Below are 16142 nucleotides of genomic sequence, written 5' to 3' on the forward strand. Positions count from 1 at the left end.
CGTACCCATCACTTGGTTTTTCTCAGCCTTCCTTCTTGAGGCACTGGAGGGGTGGGGGGGCATTCCCCTGGGGGTACAGTACTGGGGGAAACCTTCCAGGGTACAATACTGGAGCCATTCCCCCAGGGGACAGTACTGGAGGGAAACACCCCTCAGTTAAATAACAGGATGGGTATCAGGCCTTTCAATGGTCTTAACGTGACTGAGTTCTTCCCAAACATCTGGGTTACAGATGTTTGAACCCAGTCAAGGGAAGTCTGTATTGAGCAGTGTGGCTATTGTCTCATATTTAAAGCAAACAAAATCTAAATTTGCCGTTTGGTAGCACAGAACTTGAGTGCTACTGAAAATGGATGTTTGTTGAAGCTTTTTGTCTTCCACTCATCAGAACAATCACAAGGAACCAATGTCAGGGGAATCAACAACTCTATACTGTATGAGAAGAGTGCTGATTAGTTGGCAAGTGAACTCTGATTGGTGGGGATGTTGCCATGGAGAATGCACCAGTTAATGGTGACTGACAGTTAACTGCTGAGCATTGTTTGAAAATTTAAACCAGGCAGCTTGACTCTGATTAGTCAAGACATTGTCCTGAGGAATGAACCAATGAATGACTGTCACTTATTTTGTTTAGCTCAAACTGACCAATGCATGTACATGATCTTTCTCTCTGTGAGGAACAGGGCCCTGTATATTAATATGTGTAGTTTCCAGTATATTGTATGTATATAGAATTAAATTCTGAAACGTTAAAGCAGTGTATACCTGGAGCTTCAATCCCTGTGGGCAGAACACTGACCGATTGTTGTCTTACAGTTTAAAGAGGAAACCTTTTGTTAGTTAACCGAAATCTGTGTCCTCTGGCTAGGGGGCAGAACTCTCCATTCACCTGACGAAGGGACTAACCCGAAAGCTTGTGCGTTTACTATCAAATAAATCAGTTGGACTAAAACCTGGTGTTGTCAGACTCTTTACTAGGGGGAACCCTTCATGTTTTTAAGCTTAGACGATCACTCAGAAGCAGGCCTCAAGCCTGTGTCCTCCTCCTTTGTTATTTTCACATTCCTTCCCTGCTTTCTTTATTTAAAGCAGTAAAATGATTTGCTGTTCCATGGTGGAAATCACTCACTGATGTTCACTTCACTTCCAACCTCTGCCCAGCACACCGTGAAGTGAATTTCTTTATCTCATTATTACTCACACCGAGCGTGTCTGCGCCTCTCCCTTGTATAAATGTTGTTTCTCACATTTGCCCCATCCTCTCTCCCTCCCTCCCTTCTCTCTATCGCTTCCTACCTCCCCCTTTCTCCTTTTGATTTTGCTCCTCATCCCTTCCAGTTTTCTCCCTCTCCCAGCCTTCATTTCCCATCTGCCTGTTGCTGCAAACATTCTGGGAATCATGAGTACAGTGACAGGCTCCCAGCCTCAGCACAGAGCCAGGCTGAAGAATGTTGTCCAGCTGTGCCGATCAGAGTGAGTGGAACACATTGTGAGCAGGTTCCTCCAGGCCTGCCGATGTGACTGGAATCCAAAGCTATTGTTCCTGTCACTGGCCACTGCCGGAACGTTAATGAGAGCGCTGCTCCACGCCAAGGAGGTGGTGACCTGTTAACTGTGAGCTGTGAACAGAAGGAAGCAGAGAGACACAGAATGGGAAGGTGAGAAAGAAAAAAGAGTGAGAGAATGGGAAAAGCAAGTCAGTGGCACATGGGGACAGTACAGAGACAGACAAACACTGGGCAGGAGACAGAGAGAGAAACACAAAACAGGAGGGAGAGAGAGAGATTGGCACAGAACAGTCTGAAAATCAGATGGGTGAGGGAGAAAGAAAACTAAGAGGGAGAGAGAGAGAAAGAGGGATAAGGTGACCCAGAGAGAGTGAGAGACACAGAGAGACTGAGGAAGAGAGTGAGAGTCAGAGAGGAGACAGAGAACAGAGACACAGACAGAGGTAGACAGAGAAAGAAAGAGATTTAGAATGTTCTGATCACGACGCAAAAAAATTTCAGTTTAAGATCCATCTGATGGAGAGCTTTACTCTGTATCTAACCCCGTGCTGTACCTGTCCTGAGAGTGTTTGATGGGGACAGTGTAGAGGGAGCTTTACTCTGTACCTAACCCCGGGCTGTACCTGTCCTGAGAGTGTTTGATGGGGACAGTGTAGAGGGAGCTTTACTCTGTATCTAACCCCGGGCTGTACCTGTCCTGAGAGTGTTTGATGGGGACAGTGTAGAGGGAGCTTTACTCTGTACCTAACCCCGGGCTGTACCTGTCCTGAGAGTGTTTGATGGGGACAGTGTAGAGGGAGCTTTACTCTGTACCTAACCCCGGGCTGTACCTGTCCTGAGAGTGTTTGATGGGGACAGTGTAGAGGGAGCTTTACTCTGTACCTAACCCCGGGCTGTACCTGTCCTGAGAGTGTTTGATGGGGACAGTGTAGAGGGAGCTTTACTCTGTATCTAACCCCGTGCTGTACCTGTCCTGGGAGTGTTTGATGTGGACAGTGTAGAGGGAGCTTTACTCTGTATCTAACCCCGTGCTGTCCCTGTCCTGGGAGTGTTTGATGGGGGGACAGTGTAGAGGGAGCTTTACTCTGTATCTCACCCCGTGCTGTACCTGTCCTGGGAGTGTTTGATGGGGGGACAGTGTAGAGGGAGCTTTACTCTGTATCTAACCCTGTGCTGTACCTGTCCTGGGAGTGTTTGATGGGGTTAGGAAGAAGAGGGAGGCGTATGTTAGGTCAAAACAAATGGGTACGGAGTGTGCGCTGGAGGAATATAGAGAGAGTAGGAGGGAGCTAAAAAGGGGAATTAGAAGGGCGAAGAGAGGGCATGAGATGGCTTTGGCCAGTAGGATTAAGGATAATCCTAAGGCATTTTATTCCTATATTAGAGGCAAGAGAGTAGTTAGAGGGAAAATTGGTCCTCTTAGGGACAAGAGTGGAGAGTTGTGTATTGAGTCGGAGGGAATGGGGGAGCTCCTGAATGAATACTTTGCGTCGGTATTCACGAAGGAGAGGGGTTCGGAATTGTGCGGTCTCTTGGAGGGAGCGGAGGTGCAGTTGCAGGATATAGTTATTACGAGAGAGGAAGTGCTAGGGCTTTTAGGTAGCGTAAGGACGGATAAAGCTCCGGGGCCTGATGGTATTTATCCCAGGCTGCTTAGGGAGGCGAAAGATGAAATTGCTGGGCCTCTGGCGCACATCTTTGTCTCTTCTTTGGACACAGGTGAGGTCCCAGAAGACTGGAGGGTAGCAAATGTGGTCCCGTTGTTCAAAAAAGGTAGTAGGGATAACCCTGGGAATTATAGGCCGGTGAGTTTGACGTCGGTGGTAGGGAAGTTAATGGAAAAAATACTTAGGGGTAGGATGTATGAGCATTTGGAGCGTTGCGATCTGATTAGGGATACGCAACATGGCTTTGTTAGAGGGAGGTCTTGCCTTATGAATCTGGTGGAATTCTTTGAGGAGGTGACAAAAACGGTTGACGATGGGAGAGCCGTTGATGTCATCTATATGGATTTCAGTAAGGCATTTGACAAAGTCCCTCATGGTAGGCTGGTAGAAAAGGTTAAGGCGCATGGGATACGAGGCCAGGTAGCTAGGTGGATTGAGAACTGGTTGGGAAATAGGAGACAGAGGGTAGTTGTGGAGGGTACCTTGTCGGGCTGGAGGCCAGTGACCAGTGGTGTGCCGCAGGGCTCGGTACTGGGACCTCTCCTCTTTGTAGTCTACATAAATGACTTAGAAGAGGGAGTAGGTGGTGTGATCAGCAAGTTTGCTGATGACACCAAGATGGCAGGGTTGGCGGGTACAGAACTGGATTGTCAGGTGATACAACAGGATATAGATAGGTTGGTGCAGTGGGCAGATAGGTGGCAGATGGCATTTAATCCTGACAAATGCGAGGTGATGCATTTTGGAAGGAATAATGCAGAGAGGAGCTATGTGATAAAAGGTAGGCCGATTAGGAGTATAGACGTACAGAGAGACCTGGGAGTGCAGGTTCACAAATCCATGAAGGTTGCGTCACAAGTGGAGAACGTTGTTAGGAAGGCTTATGGGATGTTAGCCTTTATAGGAAGGGGCTTAGAGTATAAAAGCTGCCGTCTAATGCTTCAGTTATACAGAACGTTGGTTAGACCGCATTTGGAGTACTGCATCCAGTTCTGGTCACCTTATTACCGGAAGGACGTGGAGTCTCTGGAAAGGGTGCAGAGGATGTTTACCAGGATGTTGCCTGGCATGGGGGGACTGGGTTACGAGGAGAGACTGAAGAGACTGGGGCTATTCTCCTTGGAAAGACGGAGATTGAGAGGGGACATGATAGAGGTATATAAGATACTGAAGGGAATAGATAGAGTTAATAGTGAGAGACTGCTCCCTAGACTGGGTACGAACACAAGAGGTCATCACTTAAGGGTGAGGGGGGGGAGGTATAATTTGGAGGTAAGAGGAAGGTTCTTTACGCAGAGAGTTGTGGGGGTCTGGAATGCGCTACCGAGTAGGGTGGTGGAGGCAGGCACGTTGGACTCGTTTAAGATGCAGTTAGATAGGCACATGAGTGAAACGAGAATGGAGGGATATGGTAGGGGCTATTAAATAGGGTTAAACCTCGGGAGACACCGGAAGGGCAGGCTGTATGATTAATATTTTTTGTCTTTATTCCACAGGTGGAGGTCCACCTCGTGTCAAGCGAGGGGCATGCACACGGTGGGTCGTGCGTGGGCTGCTCTTGGAAGTCCAGGAGTGGCCTAGTACTTCATGTCGGTGTGTGTGCTTGATCCTGGACCGATAGACGGGCTCCACAACAGCTCAGTGACTAGCACTGCTAGCTGTGCAGATACATGGATTTGGGCCTGTGTCTGTGGGAGTTTGCGCATTCTCCCTGTGGTTGCGTGGGTTTCCTCCGGGCGCTCCGGTTTCCTCCCACACCCCAAAGATGTGCTCTTAGGCTAATTGGTTTCCACCAAATTGACACTATTTCTTCCCTGAATCTGACTGAGTAGGGTCCCATTCGTAGACATGCAGGGTAGAATAGGTGTAGGGCGATGCGGCGGCGCGGGCTCGTTGGGCCGAAGGGCCTGTTTCCCGTGCTGGGTTGTTCTTTGTTCTTCTTTGTTCTTTGTTTGACAGTGTAGAGGGAGCTTTACTCTGTATCTAACCCTGTGCTGTACCTGTCCTGGGAGTGTTTGATGGGGGACAGTGTAGAACGAGCTTTACTCTGTATCTAACCCCGTGCTGTACCTGTCCTGGGAGTGTTTGATGGGGACAGTGTAGAGGGAGCTTTACTCTGTATCTAACCCCGTGCTGTACCTGTCCTGGGAGTGTTTGATGGGGGGACAGTGTAGAGGGAGCTTTACTCTGTATCTAACCCCGTGCTGTACCTGTCCTGGGAGTGTTTGATGGGGGACAGTGTAGAGGGAGCTTTACTCTGTATCTAACCCTGTGCTGTACCTGTCCTGGGAGTGTTTGATGTGGGAACAGTGTAGAAGGAGCTTTACTCTGTAACTAACCCCATGCTGTACCTGTCCTGGGAGTGTTTGATGTGGGAACAGTGTAGAAGGAGCTTTACTCTGTAACTAACGCTGTGCTGTACCTGTCTTGGGAGTGTTTAATTCTGATGCAGTTTGCTTAAAATGATAGAATCTTAGGATGGTTACAGATCTCTGAAAGATCCAGTTCCTGCCTTTTAGCCATAGGGCTGCAAATGTTTTCACTTCTGATAATTATCCAACTCTCTTTTGGAGCCTCGATTGACTCTGTCTCTGCTGAATAGACAGTGCTTCATTCCCCTGCAGGAAGTAGCCTCAACCTGGACAGAAAATTCATGAAAGATTGGAATGGTGACAGAGCCGAGAGATTATTCCCATCAGGAAAGACTGAGCAAACTGCGACTTGTTACTCTGGAACAGGGAACACTGAGGAAGACATAATCAATATCTATAAATTTATGGAAGGGTTTGATTGGTAGATCTTGGGCAGATATTTCCATCTCTGGGTGAAACTAGAATCGGGTCGGGGAGATGGAGAGGGATTAATACAAGATATCAGAAAAGGAGAGACATGCATGGATAATACACAGAGAACAATAGAGAGAGAGGGACATCGAGACTAGGACAGAGAGGGATAGGAGCGGGGTAAGAAAGACAGAAAAGAGGCAGAGAACATGAGACACAAAGAAAAATGTACAAAATGGATGGAAGCAGGAAAGGAAGGAAAGACAGAAAGATTTTCCTGTCGTAATCTCTCTTTTCCATGCAATACGAAGGATTTTTTTAATTGGCTCTGGGCTGCAGAGCCAGTCACAGTCTTACCTTGTGGACTGTTCCCGTTAGATGCTTCCAGTTGGTCACCATTAACCATTTGTCTGCAGGCCAGCTCCACGGGATCACTCTCACCCTCGGCCAACTCCAATATTTGTGGTGTGTTGGGTGGGGTCAGTAGGCAGGAGGGATCCAAGGCCAATTTCTTCTGACCAATGTCCTGTTGCCCAGGCAGACAACTCTGGAGCTGAAGACTTTTCAGCTTGTGTGCCAGCTCAGCCTGGCAGGATTGAAGGCTGCTGGGGGCATGGCCGTGGAACACAGAACGGTCCATTCGCAAGTATTTCCTTCCATACACTGGTTGGACCACTGAGCTGGAGTGGCAAGCAGTGTCCTGATTGGCAGAGTGCCCAGAAACATCTGCAGAGCTGGTAGTCCTCATTCCTACAGCCCCTGCTCCAACATCTGGAAGTGATCCTGTTCCTAGAACTGTTCCTGCTCCAACATCTGGAACTGCTCCTGCTCTTGGAGATGCATTCTGAAACCAAGAGAAGAAGTTATAAAGAGAGTTACAAATTCTCTGGTTAAACCTCAACTTTCTGCAACCTGCCCTCAGGATTGCCCGATGATCACTCAAAATCAACGTAAACTGGAGGAACAGCACCTCATCTTCCAATTGGACACTTTACAGCCTTCCGGACTGAATTCAACAACTTCAAAGCCTGAACTCTCACCTCCACTCTATCTCCATTTATTTATTTATTTTTTAAATTTTCATTTCTTCCATCTGACTTTCCATCTTGTTTCCCTCAGCCCACCAGGGATATCTGTTACACGCCTCAGGGATATCTGTTACACGCCTCAGGGATATCTGTTACACGCCTCAGGGATATCTGTTACACGCCTCAGGGATATCTGTTACACGCCTCAGGGATATCTGTTACACGTCTCAGGTTGTCCTTTGTTATCAGTTTACTTTGTTCTGCTGTGTACACATTGTGATGACCGCTATCCACACCATTCTTAGCCTTGATCATCACTGTTTACATCCCCTTTGTCTTTTTGTCTCGACATCTTTGTCAATCCCAACCCCTCTCACCCTTCCAGTAAAAATCTCACACTATTTTCTTTGTCTTTAGCTCTGGCGAGGGGTCATCCAGAATTGAAACGTTGGCTCTATTCTCTTTCAACAGGTGCTGTCAGACCTGCTGAGATTTTCCAGCATTTTCTTACTGTTGAGGTCGAATGTCTGTGTCCTGGATTCCTAAAAGGGAAAAGGCTCCTGACTGAGTGGCGACTGCGTTTGGTGTGGATCCCGTCACCAAAAACCCATCTCACTCCCCACCCAGCCAATCGATTTACCCCCACAGAATACAGAGTGTTGAATTTTACCCCCCCACTTGGATTTGTGCTTTAACTGAAATTTGCTGTTCTGATATAAACCAGTCCCGAGCTGGAATCAGAGGCCTCCTGTTTCCGATGGTTCAGCCTCTCGCTGCTGGCTGTTTTACTGCTACAAGGAGTCATTGAGGAATTTGATAAAATGAGGATGAAAGGATGACCCTCAATCTCAGCCAGTGAATTCTCTGGTGATGGTGCCACTCATTCTCAGAAAGGGAAATGAAAGAGCTCACACAATGAATAGGGTCAATTTCATCAGTTATCTCTCTGACTCTGTTCCCCAATCCAAACTGATGACACATAGGAAATGTTTTGTATGAGATTTTAAAAAGGTTTGGAATGTCCCGGTGTGATAAAGACCCCTCCTCGCTGTCTCCCAGCCTCTTTCCCTGCTTCTTCCCCTCTCATTCATGAAAGAATGAGAATTTTAAACTTGAGATGGTCTTGGGCTGGGAGGGTGGCTGGTGAGAGGATGTTCCTGGGACTAGGGGGTGGTGCTGGACGAAGGAGGGAGTGGGGAGAGTGGGTGACACGGGAACGGGACTTAGTGCAAATTAGGACACAGGGAGCAAGAGTTTTGGATGAGCAGAGTTTGTAAAATGGAAGACCAGTCAGGAACAGTTGGAGCAAACAAGAGTGTGAGTGAGGTTTATAGCAGGAGAGGAGCTGAGGCAGGAGCGATGTCCCATGAGCGCTGCTAATTTGTGCAGCCATTTGGTTCCTATCGCTCACCTTGTTCAAACACAATGTTGACACTGTCAAGGTTTCATTCACATTAGAACTCGAAACAAGTGTAGGCCATTCAGCCCCTTAAAACTGCACAATTCAATAAGATTGTGACTGATCTTATTGCGACCTTAACCCCACTTTCCTATCCATCCAACAGGGACAGCACAATAGTAAGTTGTTAGCACTGCTACCTCACTGTGCCAGGGACCCAGTTCGAATCCCAGCTTGGATCATTGTCTGTGAGGAGTTTGCACGTTCTCCCCGTGTCTGCATGGCTTTGCTCCGGGTGCTCTGATTTCCTGCCACAGTCCAAGGTTAGGTGGATTGGCTATGCCAAATTGCTGCTCAGTATCAAGGGGACTAGCTGGGGTAAATGGGGATAGGGATTGGGTGGGATTGTGGTTGATGCAGATTCAATAGGCTGAAGACCTCCTTCTGCATTGTGGGATTCAGTGATTCCGTAGCATCCATTCCATCTCCAGTCCAGTCTGCTCAGGATATTATCTGTTTTAATAAGATAACCTTCTTTCTTCTAAACGCCAATGAATATAGGCCCAACCTGCTCAACCTTTCCTCAAAACACAACCCATTCATCCCAGGAATCACTCCAGCGAACTCCCTCTGAACTGCTGCCAGTGCAAGTATATCCTTCCTTAAGTAAGGTGATCAAGCCTCTGCAATTTAGGTTTGGTCTCACCAATGCCTCATACAATTACAGCAAGACTTCCCTACTTTTATTCTCTCTCCTCCTTGCAATTAAGGCCAACATTCCATTTGCCTTGCTAAGTACTTTCTGTACTTGCAACCTGAATCTTTTTATGATTCATGTACAAGGACATCCAGATCTTGTTGTACTCCAGCATTCTGCATTCTCTCTCCTCTTAATTTTTAAAAATTCTTTCTGCCAAAGAAGACAATCTCGTATTTTCCCACGTTATGCTGCACCGGACAATTTTTTACCCACTTCCTTAACCTTTCGATATTCTTTTGCAGAATCTTTGGGGGGTGGTAACGGGCAACGGGGTGGACCATAGAAAGGTCTGTTGGCCGCAGACAGGATTTTCTGGTATTGGGGTGAGCACAGCCAGAAAATCCTGCCCTTTGTATCCTCCTCAGAACTTGCTTTCTGATCAATCTTCGTACCATCAGGACAGTTGGCCACGGTGCAGACTGTCCCTTCATCCACATCATTAAATCAGATTATATGGAGTTGAGGCCTCAGTACTGACCCCTGCAGCACTCCACTAGTTAAGTTTTATTTATTTACAAGTAACGCTTACATTAACACTGCAATGAAGTTACTGTGAAAATGCCTTAGTCGTCACATTCCAGCGCCTGTTCAGATACATTGAGGGAGAATTTAGCACAGCCAATCCACCTAACCCGCACATCTTTGGACTGTGGAAGGAAACTGGAGCACCCGGAGGAAACCCACACAGACACGGGGAGAACATGCAGTCTCTGCACAGACAGTGACCCAGGATTTGAATCTGGGTCTCTGGTGCTACGAGGCAGCAGTGCTAGCCATTATGCTGCCCCGCACATTAATCAGTTAGTTAGTCAGTCAGTTCACCAAACTGAAAATGACCCATTTAAGCTGATAATCTTTTCCCGAGGGTTAGCCAGTCCTCTATCTCTGTGAATATATAGCCCCCAGCACCATGACCTCTTGTGCAGGACCTTATCAATTTTGTCAGCGAGAGGAGAAAGGCCATGCAGAGACTGGAAAACAAGACTGTCACTGAAGTGGGAGGCAAAGTAGGAGGTGACAGCGGCTGATAGGGGAACGGGACTTGGTGCGAATTAGGAAAGAGAAAGCAGAGTTTTGGGTGAACTGAGACTGTAAAATGGGAAAACTGATGGGAAATCCAAGAACAACACATGGAGAATTTTAAATCCCTCAGTGGTGGGTTTGTCCAGGGGTGGGATGGGAGGGAGAGGAGGGGGGAGCTCAGAAGGCACGCCCACTCCTCTGGGATCACCCTTTCCCTGAGGACCCCCCACCTCTGAGTGAAGTTTGACTCTGTGGACTGCACGCAGTCCTGCGGGAATGAGACAGTCAGACTGACTGGCAGCTCTCCAAGGAACGAACTCCTCCTGAGTGGGACAGCAATCCCATCTCAAGCCAACTGTTGCTTTCTGGAGCGTTAAATGGCTGCAAGGCAGGTGGTAAAGACAGGGAGGGGCAGGTTGTAACGGCAGGGGGGCAGGCAGTAACAGTGCGGTGGAGGGTGGGGGGAGGTGAGGCAGTAACGATGGGGGGAGGCGAGGGACCAGGCAGCTACGACAAGGGGGCAAGCAATTTGGGGAGGGAGGGCGGGGAAGGGGGGTGGTGGGGTGGGAGGAGCGCAGGCAGGCGGTTACAGCGGGGGGGGGGGGCAGGCGGTTACAGCGGGGGACAGGTGGTTACAGTGGGGGGGACAGGCGTTTACAGCGGGGGGACAGGCGGTTACGGGGGGGACAGGCGGTTACAGCAGGGGAAACAGGCGGTTACAGCGGGGGAACAGGCGGTTACAGCGGGGGGGACAGGCGGTTACAGTGGGGGGACAGGCGGTTACAGTGGGGGGACAGGCGGTTACAGCGGGGGGACAGGCGTTTACAGCGGGGGGACAGGCGGTTACAGCGGGGGGAACAGGCGGTTACAGCAGGGGAAACAGGCGGTTACAGCGGGGGAACAGGCGGTTACAGCGGGGGGGACAGGCGGTTACAGCGGGGGGGACAGGCGGTTACAGCGGGGGGACAGGCGGTTACAGCGGGGGGACAGGCGGTTACAGCGGGGGGGACAGGCGGTTACAGAGGGGGGACAGGTGTTTACAGCGGGGGACAGGTGGTTACAGTGGGGGGGACAGGCGGTTACAGCGGGGGGACAGGCGGTTACAGTGGGGGGACAGGCGGTTACAGCGGGGGGACAGGCGGTTACAGCGGGGGGGACAGGCGGTTACAGAGGGGGGACAGGTGTTTACAGCGGGGGACAGGTGGTTACAGTGGGGGGGACAGGCGTTTACAGCGGGGGGACAGGCGGTTACAGCGGGGGGACAGGCGGTTACAGTGGGGGGACAGGCGGTTACAGTGAGGATGTGTTCTCCGCTGACATTTCCGATAAAGGAAAACAGCAGCGTTGAGCAGAATCCTGTCCCCTCTCTCCTGCCCTCTGTTTCAGGGTTTGTTCCAAATCTGAAGCCAGTGGACACTTTCATTGAGCTGTTCATTCTGTTTGGCTGTTGCCTCGTGAACCGACCCTACTAACCCCAGGGAGACTATTCCCCAAGCAGATTGGTCAAACTCCATCACTGACTCCCCACCAAGTAATTACTGGCCACAAATTTTAGAGATTTTGACCAACACGATAGCATTTTCACCAATCTGTACTCCAAACCTCCCCTGTAAATTCACTATTACATCATTATTCTCAGATCCTAACACTCTTTACATATAACCCTGTATTAAAGATATTTTTATGACCTTATTCACTTGAGGTGCTGCTTTTAACACTTTGTAAATCAAAACTCCTGATTGCCCCCAATATCTCACATTGTCCAGATGCCCCCAAGCTGTGACAGAGCTGCCTTTTAAATACATGTTCAGTTTATTCCAACATTACTGCTTTGGCCCATTCCAAAACAGAAGTACTGAGTACTTTGTGTACCTACTGGTGGAACACAAAGTCAAATAAGTTCAGCTTCAAGAGAATGAGAGTTTGAATCTAGCCCAGGCTCTCTTCAGACTGCAACAGTTCAAATTAATGCAGTTTAATACAGAGCCTCGTGGGCTCAGGGACAAGCTGACACTCAACACATCACCTCCTCATTGCCTGAACACTAATCTGGTGGAGTGGGGTGAGAGCACCTGGCCCTGTTACAGCACCCAGCTCTGTTACAGCACCCAGCACTGTTACACACCCACTCCGTTACAGCACCCAGCCCCATTATGGCATCCGTACCCTGGTACAGATCCTGGCCACATTATAGATTTTAGCCAAATTACAGATTCCAGCCCTGTCACAAATCTCAGCCCCATTACAGATCTCGGCGCCATTACAGAACCCAGTCCCGTTACAGATCCTGGCCCAGTTAAAGATATGATGTGGAGATGCGGTGTTGGACTGGGGTAAACACGGTAAGAAGTCTCACAACACCAGGTTAAAGTCCAGCAGGTTTCTTTGGTAGCAAAAGTCACTAGCTTTCGGAGCTCTGCCCCTTTGTCAGGTAAGTGGGAACTCTGTTCACAAAACAAGGCATATAAAGACACAAACTCATATGTACATTCTACACTGTATGTTTAAGACTTGATTACCTGTAAAGACTCGCATTCCAACCACTGTTTTGTAAATTGAGTTTGTGTCTTTATATACCCTGTTTGTAAACTGAACTCCCACTCACCTGATGAGGGAGCAGTTACAGACCTCAGTCATATTACAGATTCCAGCCCCGTTACAGATCTCGGCCCTGTTCAGAGCCCAGTCCCATTATAGATCTTGGCCCAATTACAGAGCCTGGCCAAATTACAGATCCCAGCCCCATTACAGATCCCAGCCCAGATTCCTGTCCCATTACATATCCCAGCCCCATTACGGCACCCGGCCCTAGTACTGATCCCGGCCCTATTACAGATCCCAGTCTCTTTAGGCACTCGGCCCCATTGCAGATCCCAGCCCAGATTCCTGTCCCATTACAGATCCCAGCCCAGGTTCCTGCCCCATTACAAATGCAAGCCCAGATTCTTGTCCCATTACAGATCCCAGTCCAGGGTCCTGCCCCATTACAGATCCCAGCCCAGATTCCTGCCCCATTACAGATCCCAGCCCAGATTCCTGACCCATTACAAATCGCAATCCTGTTACAGATCCTGATTCCGTTACAGGTCCCAGCCCCCTTGTGGATCCCGGCCCTGTGACGGGTCCCGGCCCCATTACATAACACGGGGGAGGAGTTCCACAGAAGAGGGCAGGGAAAAGATATAACTTTGATTTTTACATGCGTAAGTTTGAGTTCATCAGTGAACAGAAACCTCCTGAGGAGGGGGCATCACGTGAGCAGAACTTGGCAGCCCTGCGACCTCTGTGTTTTGAAAGTTAGAAGATTGTAAAAGTAACAGGAGACTCAGTAGGCTCGCGACCCACATGTGCAAGTAGATACCCTCCGGTTGCAGTTCAATGTATCACACATTGTTACAGTAATTTTAACAAGCGTCAGAATGTCCAAAAATAGAAAGTTACACCCAGCCATTACACATCACCACTTCCGATTCACAGGAATTCATCTGACTCTGCAACTGCTTAATGTGCTTCTCCCAATCTGTTATGCTAACCACACAGTGAGTGACCCTCACCCTGAATAAACAGTGACTCTGTACAGTTACACAGTGAGTGACCCTCACCCTGAATAAACAGTGATTCTGTAGTTACACAGAGAGTGACTATAATTCCTTCAGTGCAGAAGGAGGCCATTCAGCCCATTGTGCCTGCCCTGACTTTCAAAAGATGTATTTATTTGTCTATTATTGTCATAAGTAGGCTTACATTAACACTGTGATAAAGTTACTGTGAAAATAGCACACTGTGGTACCTGTTCGGGCACATTGAGGTAATATTTAGCATCTAACCAGCAGACATTTTTTGGATTGTGAGAGGAAACTGGAGGAAACTCACACATGGGGAGAAAGTGCAAACTCCACACAGTTCCCCAAGGCCAGAGTTGAACCTGGGTCCCTGGCGCTGTGAGGCAGCAGTGCTAAACACTGTGCCACCCAGTCACAGTGTACACTGACCATTGACCTGTTGAATTAACATCAATCCATCCAGTGACACAGTGAAGAATGCATGTGAACAATCTGAGTCATTAACATACAATTCATTGACTGATTACCTTTTGCCAGCACAGCAGTAACGCGGTGGGCAGTCTGGGACTCAGTAACTACAACCTCAGTAACCATAGTCAGAATCACTTTCTGCTTATTCCAATATGCAAATAGAAAGAAAGAACTTCTTTGTAGCAACTTTGACAATCTTCCAAAGTCTTTTACAACCAATGAAATACTTTCTAAAAGTGTAATCACATAATGTAGGGAAACATAAGTTAATTTACACAAAACAAGATCCCACAATGCTGCCATGAGACAATGACCAGTTAATCTAATTTGTTGATGCAGGAATACTGTACCCTGGACAGCAGGGAGAGAACAACCCTGCTCCTCTTCAACAGAGTGCTCGGGGACATTTCACATCCACTTGACAGTCAGATGGGGCCCCTCGGCTTAGTGCCTTGTCCATAAAGCAATGCCTCTGATGGTGCCGCACTCCCTAAAGGTTTCATTGGGAGTGGCAGTCTGGATTATATACTCAATTCTCTGGAGTGGGACTTGAACCCACTCTCTTTTTCTGACTCAGAGATGATACTTACTGAGGCACAGCTGCCACAGAGAGATAGTGATACTTTGCTGATTCCTCAATTGTTTTGAAAGCTCTTAAAATTTGACATTCACCCGTTGTCCACTACTTACATTGTAAAGACTTAGGATTGAGAAATCAGCAACCACTAAAATGAATGTGAACAGATGAGGTGAGATTTGTACATGGGACGCAGCATGTTCTGGAATGATACAACACATTCACAGCCTATTCAGCCCATCAAGCCTGTACTGGCTCTTTGAAACAACTCTCCTGTTAACCCCACGACCACACTCTTTCCTCACAGCCCTGAAAATTGATTTGCGTATTTACAGATATCTAATTCCTTGTTGAATGTTACTATCGAATCTACTTCCACTGTCCTTTCTGGCTGCTCGTTCCATTTAACCTCCTAAACAAATGGCGGGGGGAAGGTTGGGGGGGTGGTTCTCAATGTCTTTACTTCTCTTCATGTTCATTATCTCATTTCCCAAATTCACATTAATAATCAAATGATAATTGATGTTGACAATGAGATTTCCATTTTTCACAAATTCCACCGATATTTCATCATTTTCCTACGAATGTTCACTGTGATAGTGAAGGTGGAGTCAGTGTCACATGTTTCCTTTCTGTACCCCTGTGGATCTGTGTTGTGTGATACATAAACTCTTCAGCACCTGATCTGAGCTAGAGGTCCAATGTTAGATGGGACATTATGCACACGTTTTTTTTTCCTGTTTTTTGATGAGAGCAGACTGTATAAATATCCTGCACACAATGCTGGCACTGAGCTTTCGACGGTGCAACAGTCGGAATGCAAGTAAAAAGCACTAATGGAAGCTGATTAACATTTACCTGACTGACTGACTCCTTATGCAACAAGACAGTCATTTAACCTTTCATACCGGGGTCAATTTTCCTTGCAACCTCTCCCTGCACCCTGGTCCTGCTGGGCTGGGACTGTTTACAGTGATTTTCCCAGAGTTCCTAAGCTACAGCAGGCGAGTAAGATCACAATAAAATTAATCCCCATTGTATCCTCTCAGGTCAGATGAGAAAGGGATCATCAGCCCACCCTCATCTGTAAATGGCCCAATATTCACAATGCAGAGGCTGGAATCAGACACGTTTGCAGTGATAGGTCAGGTTTACCATCTTCAGTGTGTGTGGGCTAATATTCGATTTGTTTTTGTCCCATTTATAATATTTATCATCAGCAGTGGTCAGGAAGCTAGTTTCAAGGAAAATCAATCTTTGAATAATTTTCAATAGTCATTACAAGATTGATAAATGTCAGGAACACTCCTTGTTTTATACTGGCAGATAACATGTCTTATATACAGGGTGACAGTGCCTAACA

At 47.8% G+C, this 16142-nt stretch overlaps 1 protein-coding gene across 3 annotated transcripts in view; it reads right to left on the reverse strand.

Annotated features, from left to right (window-relative positions):
* LOC145356516 (ras-associating and dilute domain-containing protein-like) overlaps positions 1–16142 on the reverse strand; it is a 185432-nt gene that overhangs the window by 21443 nt on the left and 147847 nt on the right. For all 3 annotated transcript variants that reach the window (XM_080209251.1, XM_080209252.1, XM_080209253.1), the window contains one exon: positions 6316–6802. In XM_080209251.1, the coding sequence (XP_080065377.1) occupies positions 6316–6802 (487 nt within the window). The remainder of the gene's footprint in view (positions 1–6315; positions 6803–16142) is intronic.

The sequence above is a fragment of the Carcharhinus amblyrhynchos genome, chromosome 21 (genome assembly GCF_965287045.1).
Source record: "Carcharhinus amblyrhynchos chromosome 21, sCarAmb.v2.hapA, whole genome shotgun sequence".
Taxonomy (NCBI): Eukaryota; Metazoa; Chordata; class Chondrichthyes; order Carcharhiniformes; family Carcharhinidae; genus Carcharhinus; species Carcharhinus amblyrhynchos.